The sequence below is a fragment of the Pristiophorus japonicus genome, chromosome 9 (assembly GCF_044704955.1).
Source record: "Pristiophorus japonicus isolate sPriJap1 chromosome 9, sPriJap1.hap1, whole genome shotgun sequence".
Classification (NCBI taxonomy): Eukaryota; Metazoa; Chordata; class Chondrichthyes; family Pristiophoridae; genus Pristiophorus; species Pristiophorus japonicus.
In genome coordinates this window covers 102,363,128-102,379,877 of record NC_091985.1, presented here as the reverse complement: position 1 = coordinate 102,379,877, position 16,750 = coordinate 102,363,128, and the positions used below count along the sequence as shown (strand labels likewise).

At 44.2% G+C, this 16,750-nt stretch overlaps 1 protein-coding gene across 4 annotated transcripts in view; it reads left to right on the top strand.

The window, feature by feature from the left end:
* pde10a (phosphodiesterase 10A) overlaps positions 1-16,750 on the top strand; it is a 662,262-nt gene that overhangs the window by 239,111 nt on the left and 406,401 nt on the right. For 3 of the 4 annotated variants that reach the window (XM_070889659.1, XM_070889658.1, XM_070889662.1), the window contains exon 3: positions 2,604-2,666. The exons of the other annotated variant lie outside the window; for it this stretch is intronic. In XM_070889659.1, coding sequence (XP_070745760.1) covers positions 2,604-2,666 — 63 coding nt within the window. The remainder of the gene's footprint in view (positions 1-2,603; positions 2,667-16,750) is intronic. 4 annotated transcript variants of the gene reach the window in all.

The window sequence follows — 16,750 nt, the reverse complement described above, 5'->3', positions numbered from 1 at the left end:
CAAGGTTTCTCTGCCCTCCACTTTTACTTTTCTTCTCTCTATCTTTTGCTTCTGCACCCAATGTACTACCCTCTGTCTCCCTTCATAGGTTCCCATCCCCCTGCCATATTAGTTTAACTCCTGCCCAACAGCACTAGTAAACACTCTCCCGAGGACATTGGTTCCGGTCCTCCCCAGGTGAAGACTGTCCGGTTTGTACTGGTCCCACCTCCCCCAGAACCATTTCCAATATCCCAGGAATTTGAATCCCTCCCTTCTGCACCACTCCTCAAGCCATGTATTCATCTGAGCTATCCTGCGATTCCTACTCTGACTAGCACGTGGCACTGGTAGCAATCCTGAGATTACTACTTTTGAAGTCCTACTTTTTAATTTAGCTCCTAGCTCCCCAACTTCGTCTTGTAGGACCTCATCCCGTTTTTTACCTATATCGTTGGTACCTATGTGCACCACGACAACTGGCTGTTCTCCCTCCCTTTTCAGAATGCCCTGCACCCGCTCGGAGACATCCTTGACCCATGCACCAGGGAGGCAACATACCATCCTGGAGTCTCGGTTGCGGCTGCAGAAACGTCTATCTATTCCCCTTACAATTGAATCCCCTATCACTATAGCTCTCCCACTCTTTTTCATGCCCTCCTGTGCAGCAGAGCCATCCACGGTGCCATGAACTTGGTTGCTGCTGCCTTCCCCTGATGAGTCATCCCCCTCAACAGTACCCAAAGCGGTGTATCTGTTTTGCAGGGGGATAACCGCAGGGGACCCCTGCATTACCTTCCTTGCACTGCTCTTCCTGTCGGTCATCCATTCCCTATCTGGATGTGTACCCTTTACCTACGGTAAGACCAACTCACTAAACGTGATATTCACGTCATTCTCAGCATCGTGGATGCTCCAGAGTTCATCCACCCGCAGCTCCTGGGCCGCAATGCTGTCTGTTAGGAGCTGCAGGCAGATGCACTTCCCGCACACGTAGCCTCTCATCTGCCGCTGGCCCTTTATAGGTCTCACTAACGCCCCAAACTCCCACTTCTCCGACTGCCGCTGCCTCTCCTCTGCCGCTGGGCCTTTATAGGCCTCACCAACGTCCCGATCTCCCGCCTCTCCTCTGCCGCTGGGCCTTTATAGGCCTCACCAACGCCCTGAATTCCCGCCTCTCCGACTGCCGCCGCCTCTCATCTGCCGCTGGGCCTTTATAGGCCTCACCAACGCCCCAAACTCCCTTATAACCTTTGAAAGTAGCATAATCTATCTAATCTGACAGAACTCCATGTTGACTTTAATACAAATCAAAAGTACTCAATTTCATTTGGTTTTTAATAAGGTTAAGGAGTTCTATTGCATTAGTTTAAGGGCTAACATATCCTAAGAATTAGCCACCTAGATGTATTGTACATTCATGGATTTGCAGCAGATGGTAAGAAATTTAAAAGTGAATATTGATTATTACACAAACCTATTGGCTGTTACTCAATTTTTCAACTTTACAAAATAGATCTTGCAATAATCACAACTGCACTTGGAGAAGCTTTCCATGCAGATAGCTCCAGCTATGGTTTACATACCACATTAACTGATTTTATTAGATTGTTGAGACGTATTCCAATAACGTGTCTAATCCATGCATATTTGCTTAATGTGTATTATAAATTTTAACAATGTTGTAACTTCCAATGGCTCTATTAAACTGCTGCATTTTTACAGCTCATAAGTCAAGGTATACACAAGGGATGACTTAAGATGGAGCTTCTGTATTTGTGTACAAAGAATGCCCAATGTAATGCTGTAATTATATTGCAGAACCACTTTTACTTCATAAATGCTTTTGCACTAAGGTAGTGCTGGAATTTTACCTGCTAAAACTGCACAGGTTACATATGGAGCACTTGTAAACGAGGACCACCTTCTCTGCAGTGAGCTGAAAAGTTGCGTGATAAGTTTAACCTTTTAGATTCCTCATTAAATTCACTGATCAATCGTCAGCGGTGCCCTGAAATACTGCAAACGCTGCCTAACTCAGATTTTGAATTACTGAGTCTACCATGGAGGGTTGACTTGTTTACCAACGCTCATTGGTAGATGTGGAACCACCTCTGCCTCAAACAGAGCCCATTTAGCTTCTATCCTGTGATCCCAAGGAAGATAATCACTGGTTGATCAACAAATGTGTGTAAAAGAATGGGAACTGCAGGTGGTAGGAGAATGGGTAGGGTCGTTCAACCAGAGGAGGATATGAAATAGTAGGAGAAACTTAAGAGGACACCATATTGTGTGCTAATAAGTTCTCTGTGGTAGAAAGTTGGGAAGGGGGTGGAGAGTGTGCTGCACTGCCATGCATCAAAGCTCCATCTACATCTACTAGCTTTTATTGCCAGGAACATATTTGTTAGCCTAAACCATTTTGTACAGGCTTCTTACCTGTCTTTTAGCTGCTTCTTTATAAACAAGCACACATCCTAAGGGAAGATGATTTCCAGTAAACTGAGTACATGATAAACGATAAGTTTTTAATGATTTGACAGCTCCTGAAATTGCAATCATTAAGTCAAATAGGAGATCTTAGAATTATACAATTAACAGTTTATGGAATTTTGTCCATGTAGGTGAAATGTTGCAGAAGTTAGCAGCCTCCACTTCATATCCAGCGTCAACACATAGTACTTGGGGTGAGTCCATTGAATGAGGAATCATTAAGTAATAATTGCTTAACAGTAAAGATAGCATCCATGGTATATTAGTGCATTAAGAATTAGACCCAATCATAGAGAAATTGAAAAAAATGCATCATTTGGAGAAAAAATAAACACTGTCTTTCAAATGATTTTCATACATTGTTCGATGATTTAATGGTTTCAATTAAATCAATGATTGTGATTTACCTCAATTTGTTGATCGTCACCAGAAGAAAAACTTTTAACATGCACAATTCCTGTTCCCTTTGCTCCATCCGACTTTCTTCATTTCTTCTTTTCTCTTCCTTCTCCTGCCTTTGTTCTCTCCCCTTCCTTTCTTTCACTCTCTTCCCTTATTCCATTCCCCTCCTTCCCTCTTCTTCCTCCCTCCCTCCCTCCCTCCCTCCCTCTCCCTCCCTCTCTCCTTCCCTCCATCTCCCTCACTCTCCCTCCCTCCCTCTTTCCCTCACTCTCCTCCCTCCCTCCTTCCCTCTCCCTCCCTCCCTCTTTCCTTTTCCCTCTCCCTCCCTCCCTTTCTTCTTTCCCTTTCCCTCCCCCTCCCCCCTTTCCCTCCCCTCTTCACTTCCCCCCCCCCTTTCACGCCTCCCTCTTTCCCTTTCCCTCCCCCTCTTTCCCTTTCCCCCCCTCTTTCCCTTTCCCCCTTCCTTTCTCCCGCTCTCCCATCTTCCCTCCCTCTGCTTCCTTCCTTTCTCCCTACCTCATTCTGATCCTTCTTCCCATAAAATCTTCAACAGCATTAGGAAAACACATTAACACACATATCTTACTGCAATGGAAGCCTGTAATTTTCAGTGTAAACACAATTGTTTGTGACTTTGGGGTTTCTTTTCCATTGCTCTTTATGTAATTTTTGTCATTAGTTGCTAGGCTAATTGCTGTAGGAGGTGAGTGCGGTTGACCTTGTGGCATAGACCCATTGTCAGAGCACAGTCCTGCTGGGGGTCTGAGATCATAATGTAGACTTTTTTTAAGGGACTATTTGCACTGCACTTTTTTTGACAGACGTGGAGAGAGAGAGAGAGCTTCGGTTGGGTTGGGGGGAGAGAGAGAGAGAGACTTGGGGGGGGGGAGGGGGGATCGGAGGGGAGAGGGGGAACTCTAGGAAGACTGATCATATTCCTCCAACCACCTACAAGGCACATCGTCGGAGTGGATGATATCCAGAAGTCATGACACTGTCACTATTCACTTCATACCCAATAAACCTGTTAACAATCCATACACAATGCTCCATCTATGGTGGCGGGGGGGAGGGGGGGGCGCGGAAGGATGCACTTGGACTGGGGTAAGGCACTTCAGCTGGGGGAGGCATGTACTTGGACTGGGGTAAGGCACCGGCTGGGGGAGGGATGTACTTGGACTGGGGTAAGGCACTTTGGCTGGGGGAGGGATGTACTTGGACTGGGGTAAGGCACTTTGGCCGGCCCTTGCTGTCTTCTGGGGAGCTCTGTCCTCTGTTGCTTCAGGAAGTTAAAGTGGATCGAGTTACAAATTGCAAAGTCTGAGATCTTAGAATGGGTGGTTCCAGTGACACCTTCCTGTGGAACTTCAGGATGTGGCTTAGCCTCCAAGGGGACCAATCAGAAACAAAGGGTGAAGCACGTTGGCCATTTTGGCAGTATAAATAAACGCGTCCTTTTTTAAAATTCGGTTCTTACCACTGCCAGATTCTCGGTGTTTTTCTTGCATTTTCTGATTTCACTGCATTTACAGCTTGTCTTTTTTTCCCCTTTCTCTCTTTTGACCTATTTTCTCATGTTTTTATTTGTGTGGACCTGACCTGTGTTTTTTCACCCCTTGCTATTTACATATTCTTTTGTCCTTCTATATCTTTGTGTCCTTTCACCAATGATCTTTGCTATTGTCTTACAATCTTCCGTTAAGCTATTTGTAGATCATTTAACCCATTAACTTCCTCTATAATTATTTATTTTTACATGAAATACGGAGAGGGTTGATGAGGGTAGTAGAGTTGATAATGTGTAATATGGACTTGCAAAAGGCATTTAACAAAGTACCACATAATAAACTTGTTTGCAAATTTAAAGCCCATGGGATTAAAGGGACAGTGGCAGCATGGATACATAGCAGAGAGTAGTGGTGAATAGTTGTTTTTCAGACTGGAGGGAAGTATACAGTGGTGTTCCCCAGGATATGAAAAGAACATCTTTATACAAGTACCAAAATTAGAGACCCTTCCACGGAGCTCCTTTATAGCCTCTTTGCATTAATTAAACCTATGGATAAGGCCATTAATACAATTCTTGTATGAATTCATTATCTTTGACCTGTAGGTAATTCCTTTTATTCAGTATGACTCATGTTAGAAACTGTACAGAATGAGTGATTGAACCTGTATCTTCCTACTCCTTGGCACCGAGCATTTGTGCTCTAATACTTAGTGCCAGTAAGTCATCCATGCTAACTGTTTCTGATGGCCTGGCCCAGCAGTCTGCGCGCACCATTGGATCAGGCCGGGGAGCAGAAGAAGCAGCAGCATGGCAGCCTGGCCCAGCAGTCTGCGCGGCCCTCGGCCTATGAGCACCGTCAGAGCAGGTCGGGGAGCGGAAGGAGCAGCATGGCGGCATACCACTCCAGGGAGCAGCACGTGCTGGAGCAGGAGAGCAACGGCAGTGAAGAGGGTGACTGGATTGGATGTCACCAAGATCCAGGTCGCTGATTGGGGCGTGAGCAGCTACTGCAGGAACGGCGAGGTCGGGGCGAAGGAGCGGCGAGAGATTGTAGAGGGACGTGATCGGGACCAAGGAGAGGCGTGAGTTCAGGGCCAGAAGAGGCGAGGGCCCAGGAACAGCACGGGTGAACCCACACTGCGATATGTGTGCGCACTATGTCTGTGCAGGTCTCCATTCGTCTTCGATAATCCTTGCCACTGGACCAAGACCTAGCTCTGTTAAGCCCGTGTGGTGGCTGGTATGTAACAGCCACCACACGTTAATAACATCCACATACAGGCATCTTCCAACCTTTAAGATTTGGTTTGGGACCTGGAATATTTGGTCCTTCATTGAAACACCTGTGAACTTATTGGCGTGGAAACAAGTCATCCTCGACTCGAGGGACTGCCTATGATGATGCTGCTAACTTCCTCTCTGTGATCGGTGATGTATCTGTTGGATCTCTTTCCCCTCCCCCATCCTTATTGTCTCAATATTTTTTCAACATTAATAAAATGTTGTTTATCTTTCAGTCTTCAGTTCTGATCAACAGATCACAACTGAAAAGTCAAAACCTGTCTTGTCTCTTTACAGTAACAGACTGACCTGCTGTGCATTTCCAGCTTTTTCAGTTTTTATTTCAGATCTCATTTGCAGTTTTTCAGCAATGTCTTAAGGTTCAGTAAATTATATACAGTGATCATTTATATTCTGCAAAAGGGATATAACCAAGTAGTACTCAAAGTTATGGTATTGGTAAATGGTTCAAAATGAAATATTTTTATATTTATTGTATGTAAACCTTTTGTCAAAAGCTGAGAATTGTTTTGTTAAAATTTATGTTTTTGTTCTTTGTATTTTTTATCAATTTAAGATTTGCTGAATTTATTTTTCAGTTCAATTACCTATGTTATTTTTATAGAATTACATAGAATCTACAGCACAGAAACCGGCCATTTGGTCTAACTGGTCTATGCCTGTGTTTCTGCTCCTCCCACTCCTCTTCATCTAACCCTATCAGCATATCCTTCTATCCTTCCTCCTTCATGTGCTTATCTAGCTTCCCCTTAATCACAACTATACTATTCGCCTCAACTACTCCTTGTGGCTGTGTGTTCCACATTCTAACCTCTCTCTGGGTAAAGAAGCTTCTTCTGAATTCCCTATTTGATTTATTAGTGGCTGTCATTTATTTCTGACCTCTAGTTTTGGATTCCCCCAAAAGTGGAAACATCTACTGTTAAACCCATTCATAATCTTAAAGATTTCTATTAGGTCACCCCTAGGCCTTCTCTTTCCTAGAGAAATGAGCCCTTTCCTGCTCAGTCTTTTCTGATAAGTATATCCTCTCAGTTCTGGTACCATCCTTGTGAATCTTTTTGACACCTTCTCCAGTGTCTCGACATCCTTTTTATCATATGGAGACCAGACGGTCGAACCAAAGTTCATTACAAATTGAACACAACTTCTCTGCTTTTCAATTCTATCCCTCTAGAAATTACTCACAGTGCTTGGTTTGCTTTTTTATGATCTTATTAACCTATATCACTACAAAGAATTCAATAAGGTTAGTTAAACATGATCTTCCCTTTTGAAATCCGTGCTGACTGCTCTTATATTTTTGGTTTCGTCTTTGAGTAAAGATGCTACAGTATTATGTTTCCTACAACCTATGTTAAGTTAACTGGTCTATAGTTCCTTGGACTTGTTCTATCTCCCCTTTGCTATAAAGGACTAACATTAGCTGTCCGCCAGTCCTCTGGTACCATTCCCCTTTCTAATGAAGTTTTTAATGCATGCAATAGTGCCTCTGCTATTTCTTCCCTAACTACTTTAAATATGTGCATATGCAATCTGTCCGGACCAGGGGTTTTATCCTTTCTAAGTTTGATTAGTTTATGAATTATATTCCCCCTTTCGAGCTTTGATTTTTTGATTTCTGCTTCTAATGTCTTGCCCACCTTGTTCGTCTCCTGGGCAAATACTTAGGCAAAGTAACTATTCCATATTTCTTCCATTGCACTGTCATTACCTGTGCGTTTATCTTGTGTATTCTATAATGCCCTGCCCCTAACTTGATTTTTCTTTTGTGCCTGTAGAATACTTTATTTCTTTTTATATTCCTTGACAATTTAATTTAGTAGCTCTTCTTTGCTTTTCTAATTTTTTTGACTTCTTTCCTAACCCCCTTTTATTCAACAACAACTTGCATTTATATAGCGCTTTTATAGCCGTAAAACGTTCCAAGGCGCTTCATAGGAGTGTTATCAAACGAAGTTTGACACCGAGCCACCTAAGGAGATATTGGGATTGATAACTAAAAGCTTGGTCAAAGAGGTAGTTTTAAGGAGCGTCTTAAAGGATGAGAGAGGTAGAGCGGCAAAGAGGTTTAGGGAGGGACTTCCAGAGCTTGGGGCCTAGGCAGCTGAAGGCATGGCTGTCAGTCGTGGAGCGATTAAAATCGGGAATGTGCAAGATTTCCCTACTACTGATGTTAGGTTAACCGGTCTGTAGTTCCCCGTTTTCTCTCTCCCTCCTTTTTTAAATAGTGGGGTTACATTTGCCACTCTCCAATCTACAGGAACTGTTCCATAATCTATAGAATTTTGGAAGAAGACAACCAATGCATCTACTATTTCCATGGCTACCTCTTTTAGTACTCTGGGATGCAGATCATCAGGCCCTGGGGATTTATCTAGGGGACCTTTAGCCCCATTAGTTTCTCCAGCACTATTTTCTTACTAATAATCATTTCCTTTAATTCCTCTTGCTCACTAGACCCTTGGTTCCCTAGCATTTCTGGGACGTTATTTGTATCCTCTTCTGTGAAGACAGAACAAAGTATTTATTTAATTGTTCTGCCATTTCCTTGTTCCCCATTACAAATTCTCCCGTTTCTGTCTGTAAAGGACCTACATTTGTCTTCACTAATCTTTTTCTTTTTACGTACTTGTAGAAACTTTTGCAGTCGGTTTTTATGTTCCTTGCAAGTGTACTCTCATACTCTATTTTTCCCCTCTTAATCAATCTCTTGGTCATAAGTACATAAGAACATAAGAATTAGGAACAGGAGTAGGCCATCTAGCTCCTCGAGCCTGCTCCGCCATTCAACAAGATCATGGCTGGTCTGGCCGTGGACTCAGCTCCACTTACCCGCCCGCTCCCCGTAACCCTTAATTCCCTTATTGGTTAAAAATCTATCTCTCTGTGACTTGAATACATTCAATGAGCTAGCCTCAACTGCTTCCTTGGGCAGAGAATTTCACAGATTCACAACCCTCTGGGAGAAGAAATTCCTTCTCAACTCGGTTTTAAATTGGCTCCCCCGTATTTTGAGGCTGTGCCACCTAGTTCTAGTCTCCCCGACCAGTGGAAACAACCTCTCTGCCTCTATCTTGTCTATCCCTTTCATTATTTTAAATGTTTCTATAAGATCACCCCTCATCCTTCTGAATTCCAACGAATAAAGACCCAGTCTACGCAATCTATCATCATAAGGTAACCCCCTCATCTCCGGAATCAGACTAGTGAATCGTCTCTGTACCCCCTCCAAAGCTAGTATATCCTTCCTTAAGTAAGGTGACTAAAACTGCACGCAGTACTCCAGGTGCGGCCTCACCAATACCCTGTAAAGTTGCAGAAGGACCTCACTGCTTTTGTACTCCATCCCTCTCACAATGAAGGCCAACATTCCATTCGCCTTCCTGATTACCTGCTGCACCTGCAAACTAACTTTTTGGGATTCATGCACAAGGACCCCCAGGTCCCTCTGCACCGCAGCATGTTGTAATTTCTCCCCATTCAAATAATATTCCCTTTTACTGTTTTTTTTTTTCCCCAAGGTGGATGACCTCACACTTTCCGACATTGTATTCCATCTGCCAAACCTTAGCCCATTCGCTTAACCTATCTAAATCTCTTTGCAGCCTCTCTGTGTCCTCTACACAACCCGCTTTCCCACTAATCTTTGTGTCATCTGCAAATTTTGTTACACTACACTCTGTCCCCTCTTCCAGGTCATCTATGTATATTGTAAACAGTTGTGGTCCCAGCACCGATCCCTGTGGCACACCACTAACCACCGATTTCCAACCCGAAAAGGACCCATTTATCCCGACTCTCTGCTTTCTGTTAGCCAGCCAATTCTCGATCCATGCTAATACATTTCCACTGACTCTGCGTACCTTTATCTTCTGCAGTAACCTTTTGTGTGGCACCTTATCGAATGCCCTTTGGAAATCTAAATGCACCACATCCATCGGTACACCTCTATCCACCATGCTCGTTATATCCTCAAAGAATTCCAGTAAATTAGTTAAACATGATTTCCCCTTCATGAATCCATGCTCCGTCTGCTTGATTGCACTATTCCTATCTAGGTGTCCCGCTATTCCTCCTTAATAGTTTCAAGCATTTTCCCCACTACAGATGTTAAACTAACCGGCCTATAGTTACCTGCCTTTTGTCTGCCCCCTTTTTTAAACAGAGGCGTTACATTAGCTGCTTTCCAATCCGCTGATACCTCCCCAGAGTCCAGAGAATTTTGGTAGATTATAACGAATGCATCTGCTATAACTTCCGCCATCTCTTTTAATACCCTGGGATGCATTTCATCAGGACCAGGGGACTTGTCTACCTTGAGTCCCATTAGCCTGTCCTGCACTACCCACCTAGTGATAGTGATTGTCTCAAGGTCCTCCCTTCCCACATTCCTGTGACCAGCAATTTCTGGCATGGTTTCTGTGTCTTCCACTGTGAAGACCGAAGCAAAATAATTGTTTAAGGTCTCAGCCATTTCCACATTTCCCATTATCAAATCCCCCTTCTCATCTTCTAAGGGACCAACATTTACTTCAGTCACTCTTTTCTGTTTTTGCTGAATTCTAAACTGCTCCCAATCCTCAGGCTTGCTACTTTTTCTGGCAACTTTGTATAACTCCGCTTAGGATCTAATACTATCCTTAATTTCTTTTGTTAACCATGGTTGGGCCACTATTCCTTTTAACGCCAGAAAGGAATGTATAACGGTTGCAATTCATGCTTTCATTTCTGAAATATTAGCCACCGTCATGCCTTTTAATGAATCTTCCCAATCAATCATAGCTAATTCATTCCTCATACCGTCGTAGTTTCCTTTGTTTAGATTTAGGACCCTAGTTTCGGATTGGATTACTTCACTTTCCATCTTAATAAAGAATTCAATCATGTTATGGTCACTCTTCCCGAAAGGACCCCGCACAACAAGACTGTTAATTAACCCCTTCTCGTTACACAATACCCAATCTAGGATAGCCTGTTCCCAGTAGGCTCCTCAACATATTGGTCTAAAAAACCATCTCGTACACACACTATGAATTCATCTGCCACAGTATTATTACTAATTTGGTTTGGCCAGTCTGTATGTAGATTAAAGTCACCTACGATTACTGTAGTATCCTTGCTACATGCATCTCTAATTTCCTGTTTGATGCCATCCCCTACACTACCACTACAGTTTGGAGGCCTATAGACAATGTTTTCTGCCCAATGGTGCTCCTTAGCTCTACCCAGATTGATTCTACATCTTGAATTTCTGAGCCAATATCCTTTCTCCCTATTGCTCTCATTTCATCCTTTACTAACAACGCCACACTACCCCCTCTTCATTTTTGCCTGTCCTTCCTAAATATCAAATATCCTTGGATATTCAGTTCCCAACTCTGGTCACCCTACAACCATGTCTCCGTAATTGCAACCATATCGTATCCGTTTACATCTATTTGCGCTGTTAATTCGTCTACCTTATTATAGATGCTTCGTGCATTCAGATACGATGCTTTTAAATTTGTCTTTTTAACATTATTAGACATCTTAACATTATTTTGTACTAGAGCCCTATTTGTCATCGCTATTTTTTCTTACCTGGACCCTATTTGTTAGTGCACTCTTGTGTTTGTATGCTCTGTCCCTTCCTGACATAATCTGGTTATTCTTACCACAATCACATTCCTGCATTGCTTCCTTTTCTTTTCTCTTTAGCCTTCTAGCTAGCTCTCTACTGCGACCGTCCTTCACCTCCCCCTCCACACCCCCTCCCCCCCCCTCACCCCCTCCTTATTTAGTTTAATGCCCTGTCTACCTCCATAGTTATTCGGTTCGCTAGAACTCTGGTCCCAGCATAGTTCAGGTGTAGTCCGTCCCCACGGAACAGCTCTCTCCTTCCCGAGTATTGGTGCCAGTGTCTCACGAATCGAAACCCACTTCTCCCACACCAACCTCTGAGCCACGCATTCAACTCTCTGATTCTATTGACCCTTTGCCAATTTGCTCGTGGCTCAGGTAATAATGCAGAGATTATTACCACAAATGGGACTAAATGGTGGACAAGTTCCCTGGACCTGATGGCCTGCATCCAAAGATTTTAAAAGAAGTGGCTGCAGAGATAGTGGATGCATTGGTTGTAATCTACCAAAATTCTCCGGATTTTGGAGAGGTCCCAGCGGACTGGAAAACCGCAAATGTAACACCCCTATTGAAGAAAGAGGGAGTCAGAAAGCAGGAAACTATAGACCAGTTAGCCTAACTTCTGTCATTGGGAAAATGCTAAAGTCCATTATTAAGGAAGCAGTAGCAGGTGGGCAGATGCAGCAGGAATGGCGAGGTCAGGGCGAAGGAGCGGCGAGAGATTGTGGAGGAATGTGATCGGGGCCCAGGGGAGGTGTGAGTTCGGGGCCAGGGGCCCAAGGGCAGCACGGGCCAGCCTACACTGCGATATGTGTGCGCACTAGGTCCGTGCAGCAGAGCAGGTCTCCAGTTGTCTTGGGTAACCCTTGCTACTGGACCAAGACCTAACTTTGTCAAGCCCATATGGTGGCTGCTGTGCAACGGCCACCACATGTTTAAAAAAAAAATCTACGCACAGGCATCTTCCGCCCATGAGGATGTAGTTCGGGTTCTTCTTTCAAAACACCTGTGAACTCATCTTTTTTTTGGAGTGGAAGCAAGTCATCCTCATTTCGAGGGACTGCCTATGATGATGATGGCTTCATGCATTCAGATACGATGCTTTTAAATTTGTCTCTTTAACATTATTAGACATCTTAACATCATTTTCTACTATAGCCCTATTTATCATCACTATTTTTTCTTACCTGGGCCCTATTTGTTCGTACATTCTTGTGTTTGTATGCTCTGTCCCTTCCTGACATAATCTGGTTATCCTTACCACAATCACATTCCTGCATTGCTTCCTTTTCTTTTCTCTTTAGCATTCTAGATAGCTCTCTACTGCGACCGTCCTCCCACCACCCCCCACCGCCCCCTTATTTAGTTTAATGCCCTGTCTACCTCCCTACTTAGTAGGTTCGCTACAACTATGGTCCCAGCATAGTTCAGGTGTAGTCTGTCCCCACGGAACAGCTCTCTCTTTCCCGAGTATTGGTGCCAGTGCCCCACGAATCGAAACCCACTTCTCCCACACCAACCTCTGAGCCACGCATTCATCTCCCTGATTCTATTGACCCTTTGCCAATTTGCTCGTGACTCAGGTAATAATGCAGAGATTATTACCTTTGTGGTTCTGCTTTTCAATTTAGTCCCTCGCTGTTCAAATTCTCTCAGCAGAACCTCTTTCTTAGTCCTACCTATATCATTGGTACCTACGTGTACCAACTAGATCCTCTCCCTCCCACTCCAAGTTTTTCTCCAGCCCGGAGGAGATGTCCTTTACCCTTGCACCGGGTAGGCAACACAGCCTTCGGGACACACGCTCTCGGCTGCAGAGAACCCTGTCTATCCCCCTAACTATACTGTCCCCTACAACAACCTCCTACCTCTTTACTCCTCCCACTTGAATGGCTTTCCGCACCACGGTGCCTTGGTCAGTCTGCTCCTCCACCCTGCAGTCTGCACACCTGTCCTCAAGGGTTGCAAGAACCTCAAATCTATTGGACAGTGCAGGGACTGAGGCTCCTGCAATACTACCTCCTGGATCCCCTTACTTGCTTCACTCGCAGCCACACCCTCCTGTCCCTGACCACATGTCAATTCTAAAGTATTTAATCTAGAGGTTGATCACCTTGCAACCACATCTCTGTAATGGCTACCAGATCATACCCATTTATTTCTATTTGTACCGTCAATGCATCTATCTTGTTACGAGTGCAGCATGTATTCAGATAAAAAGTGTTATATTCAGAATAACTCCACAAGACTGTATGCTGTAAGCTCAAACTCTTGTGACCTTGGTCTCTTTAATGTAACTCCAGAGTGAGGAAGCAGTATGGTAGACTGTCTTTTATACCTGCTTGCCCAGGATGTGCAGGTGAGCCCCCTGGTGGCAAGTCTTACACATTGGTAAAGTTTACACACATAACATCACCCCCCCCCCCACCCCAAAGTCTAAGATACAAGTTGTTGTGGAGTATTAAAATATAAGACTCACACGAAAGGTCTTTTATAGAGAAAAGAGTTGTTTATTAAAACCTGATTAATCAAGGGTGATCTGGCCTCATCAGTACCGTTACTGAGTGCTCTCAATGCCGATCTCACAGGATAGGCGGTGCAATTACATGTTTATAGAGTCGAAATACAGAAACTAGGCGGGGAAGTGTTCCATTGGTTATTTGCCACCAGTCCCCACCCACCTACTACTGCTACATTGGTTGATACAGGTTACGGGCAATTTCATTGGTTACATTAATTTCTAATGCTTCTATTGGTACATCAGTTTTGACTGCTGTTGCTAGGGAACAGCCCTTGCAGGTTATGTGTACTTTTCTGGGAATGTCTTCCCAGGCTTGTTATCTTTGGCAGAGTCTGGTTACACTCTGCTTTAAAGAGGCTTTTGTCCCTCTTATCTCCTGTATCTAGAACATCGTGGCCTTCTCTCATTGGCCCCAAGTTTCGGCCCGCGCCGAAAACGGCGCACCTCCGAGCTGGACGCCTGTTCTTCACGCCTAAAAGTGCGCTGGAAAAAAACTTCGATATTCTCCGGCTCCTCGGAGCTCGATCTCAGCTTGGCGCAACGCGCTCTTCACAGCGGGGGGTGGAGCCAAACACTCGCACCGATTCTGTAAGTAGTGGGGGGCAGGTCCAATTTAAATGAGCCAACGTGGTTCTGGCAACCCTGCGCGTGCGCGTTGGAGCGTGCGCGCACGCGCAGTGTCAAACAAACATTGGCACTCGGCCATTTTTAAAAGGACTCGGCTGCCTTCGAGCCACTGACGCCCGCCCCTTAAGCGTGGCCGAATGGCCTCAACCCCCTTGAAAAGCTGCGTGCCTCCGGTGTTGATACTTCGGCTGCCGGCCAGCCACTAAGAGAATGAAGGCCTGCCTGCAGCACAGCAGCTCAGCTCGAAGGCTGCTTGCTGCCGCTGTTGGGGCTGCCGTCGAGACACTGACGCCACACTGCTGCCTGTCTCCAACGTGAAAGGCCTGCCTGAAGCACTTTCACACAGGTAGGAACATGGTTTATTTAATCTTTTCTTTGCTAATAAATTTTTATTCAGGTTGGATTTATTTGTATAATATTTGTATAAGTATAACTAAGGATTGATTGTAGAATTTAATGACTTCCCTTCCCCCCCCCCCCCTGCCCCACCTCGTTCTCTATGCCTAATTTGTAACCGACACCTGATTTTCTAAAGTGTAGACAAGGTTTTTTCGAGCGTACAAAAATCTTCACTTACTCCATTCTAAGTTAGTTTGGAGTAAGTTTTCACTGCCGAAACTTTGAAAACAGGCCTAAGTGGCTGGACACGTCCCCTTTTGAAAAACAAATTCTGTTCCAAAGTGAAACTGTTCTAACTGACTAGAACTGGAGCAAACTAAATGCCGAGAATTTGAATTTCTAAGATACTCCGTTCTACAGCAGTTGCTCCAAAAAATCAGGAGCAACTGAGGCAGGAACTTGAGCCCATTATTACTGTGAGCTGTCGACATAAATCCTGTGAGTGTTGTTATCTCCTAAGAGAATTTCTCTGACCTTCTATGTTTTGCCTAATTCAGCTATTCTACCATGAACGAATTTTAAACCTTACTCTCAGTCTTTCTTACTTTATTTTAAATACCCCGAATTACTTTACCCCTAATTAAGGTTTTTTGCCCTTACAATCCCCCATTTGATCAGGTGGTAACCCCTAATACCCACCATGAACAACAATTTTCCTTTCCATGCCTTTTCCTGTCTTGATTCGTGTGTCTCCCGCCTCGGTTTCGTTGATCAGGCGATAAGATTGGGACATTCACAACTCATATCAGGTATTCATGCCGTCTTTGTGTTTGATTACCCCTCTTTGGATCTAGCAAAGGCTTTCTGCGTTCTTGGTTACGGGCCTTGGCCAACTTCTTCACTCTGCCTGTATCTGCCTGCACATTCTCCCCGGAGTATCAGCACCACTATCAGCTGCACTAGGACTAACACATGGGATATAATTCTAATCCCTATCTTGTAACCTTACTCGGGTATGCCTCACCTGTCTTTGCACTTGTTACATAACATCACCAAGCAACTCGAGGCTATTACTATCTGTACTGCCACTAGGGTATGTGAAAGGATCCGTATCCACGGATGTATGATCTCAAGTATCAAGGCGGGTTTTTCAGGTTATCCTTTATTTCACTGTCCAGTTCTTTGCCTTTATCCTTTAGCTCATAATATCTTTTAATGTTATTTCTTAATAGTCCTTTGAGCTCAGTTAAATCTTCAAGTAATAGGGGAATTGGTGGTGCTTGCTCTTCCATGTAATCATCAATATCTTGCTTAATTTCATCGCTTATATTTAATGTCATTGTCTTCCTGGCGTGTATATATGTCATGCGTGCTCTTCCCACTGCCACTGACACTCTGGGAGTACAGCAAAAGTTAAGCATTGTAATGTTACAAGTCAAGCCTCCGTAATCCTAAGTTCCCAGGCTAGTTACTGCACAATATTCTCCTCACCCTTGACAGGTGTAATGTGTGGGTTCGGTTCGGGCAGGGCTTATTCCAATGACACATCCTTCCTTAGTATTGTCAAACCCGCAGCTATCCTTGCTCCCGTCTCCCACTGGGTGAGGGCATATAGTTCGGCTTCCTTCTCTCTGGCACCCAGATAAAGATACTCCCCTTATATTTATTTCAACTGGGTGCTATTTATCCAATCTGGAACTCGCCCGGTTTGTATCTGATCCATATTGTGTCTCAGCTGTCCGATCATTCATCTCCCATAGGTATGACATGTGTCTCTTTTCCTGTCCTCGGCAATGTCCTCACATTCCTGCTTATTTACCGCGTTAATGACTTTCCAAAACGGATATACCCTCCAGCAGTATTTTGGATGTTTTAGATCCTAACTCTAAAGATTCTATCCCTATCCTGGTGTGTTTCCTCATAAGTACCTCCATCATTCCCCTCAAACTATG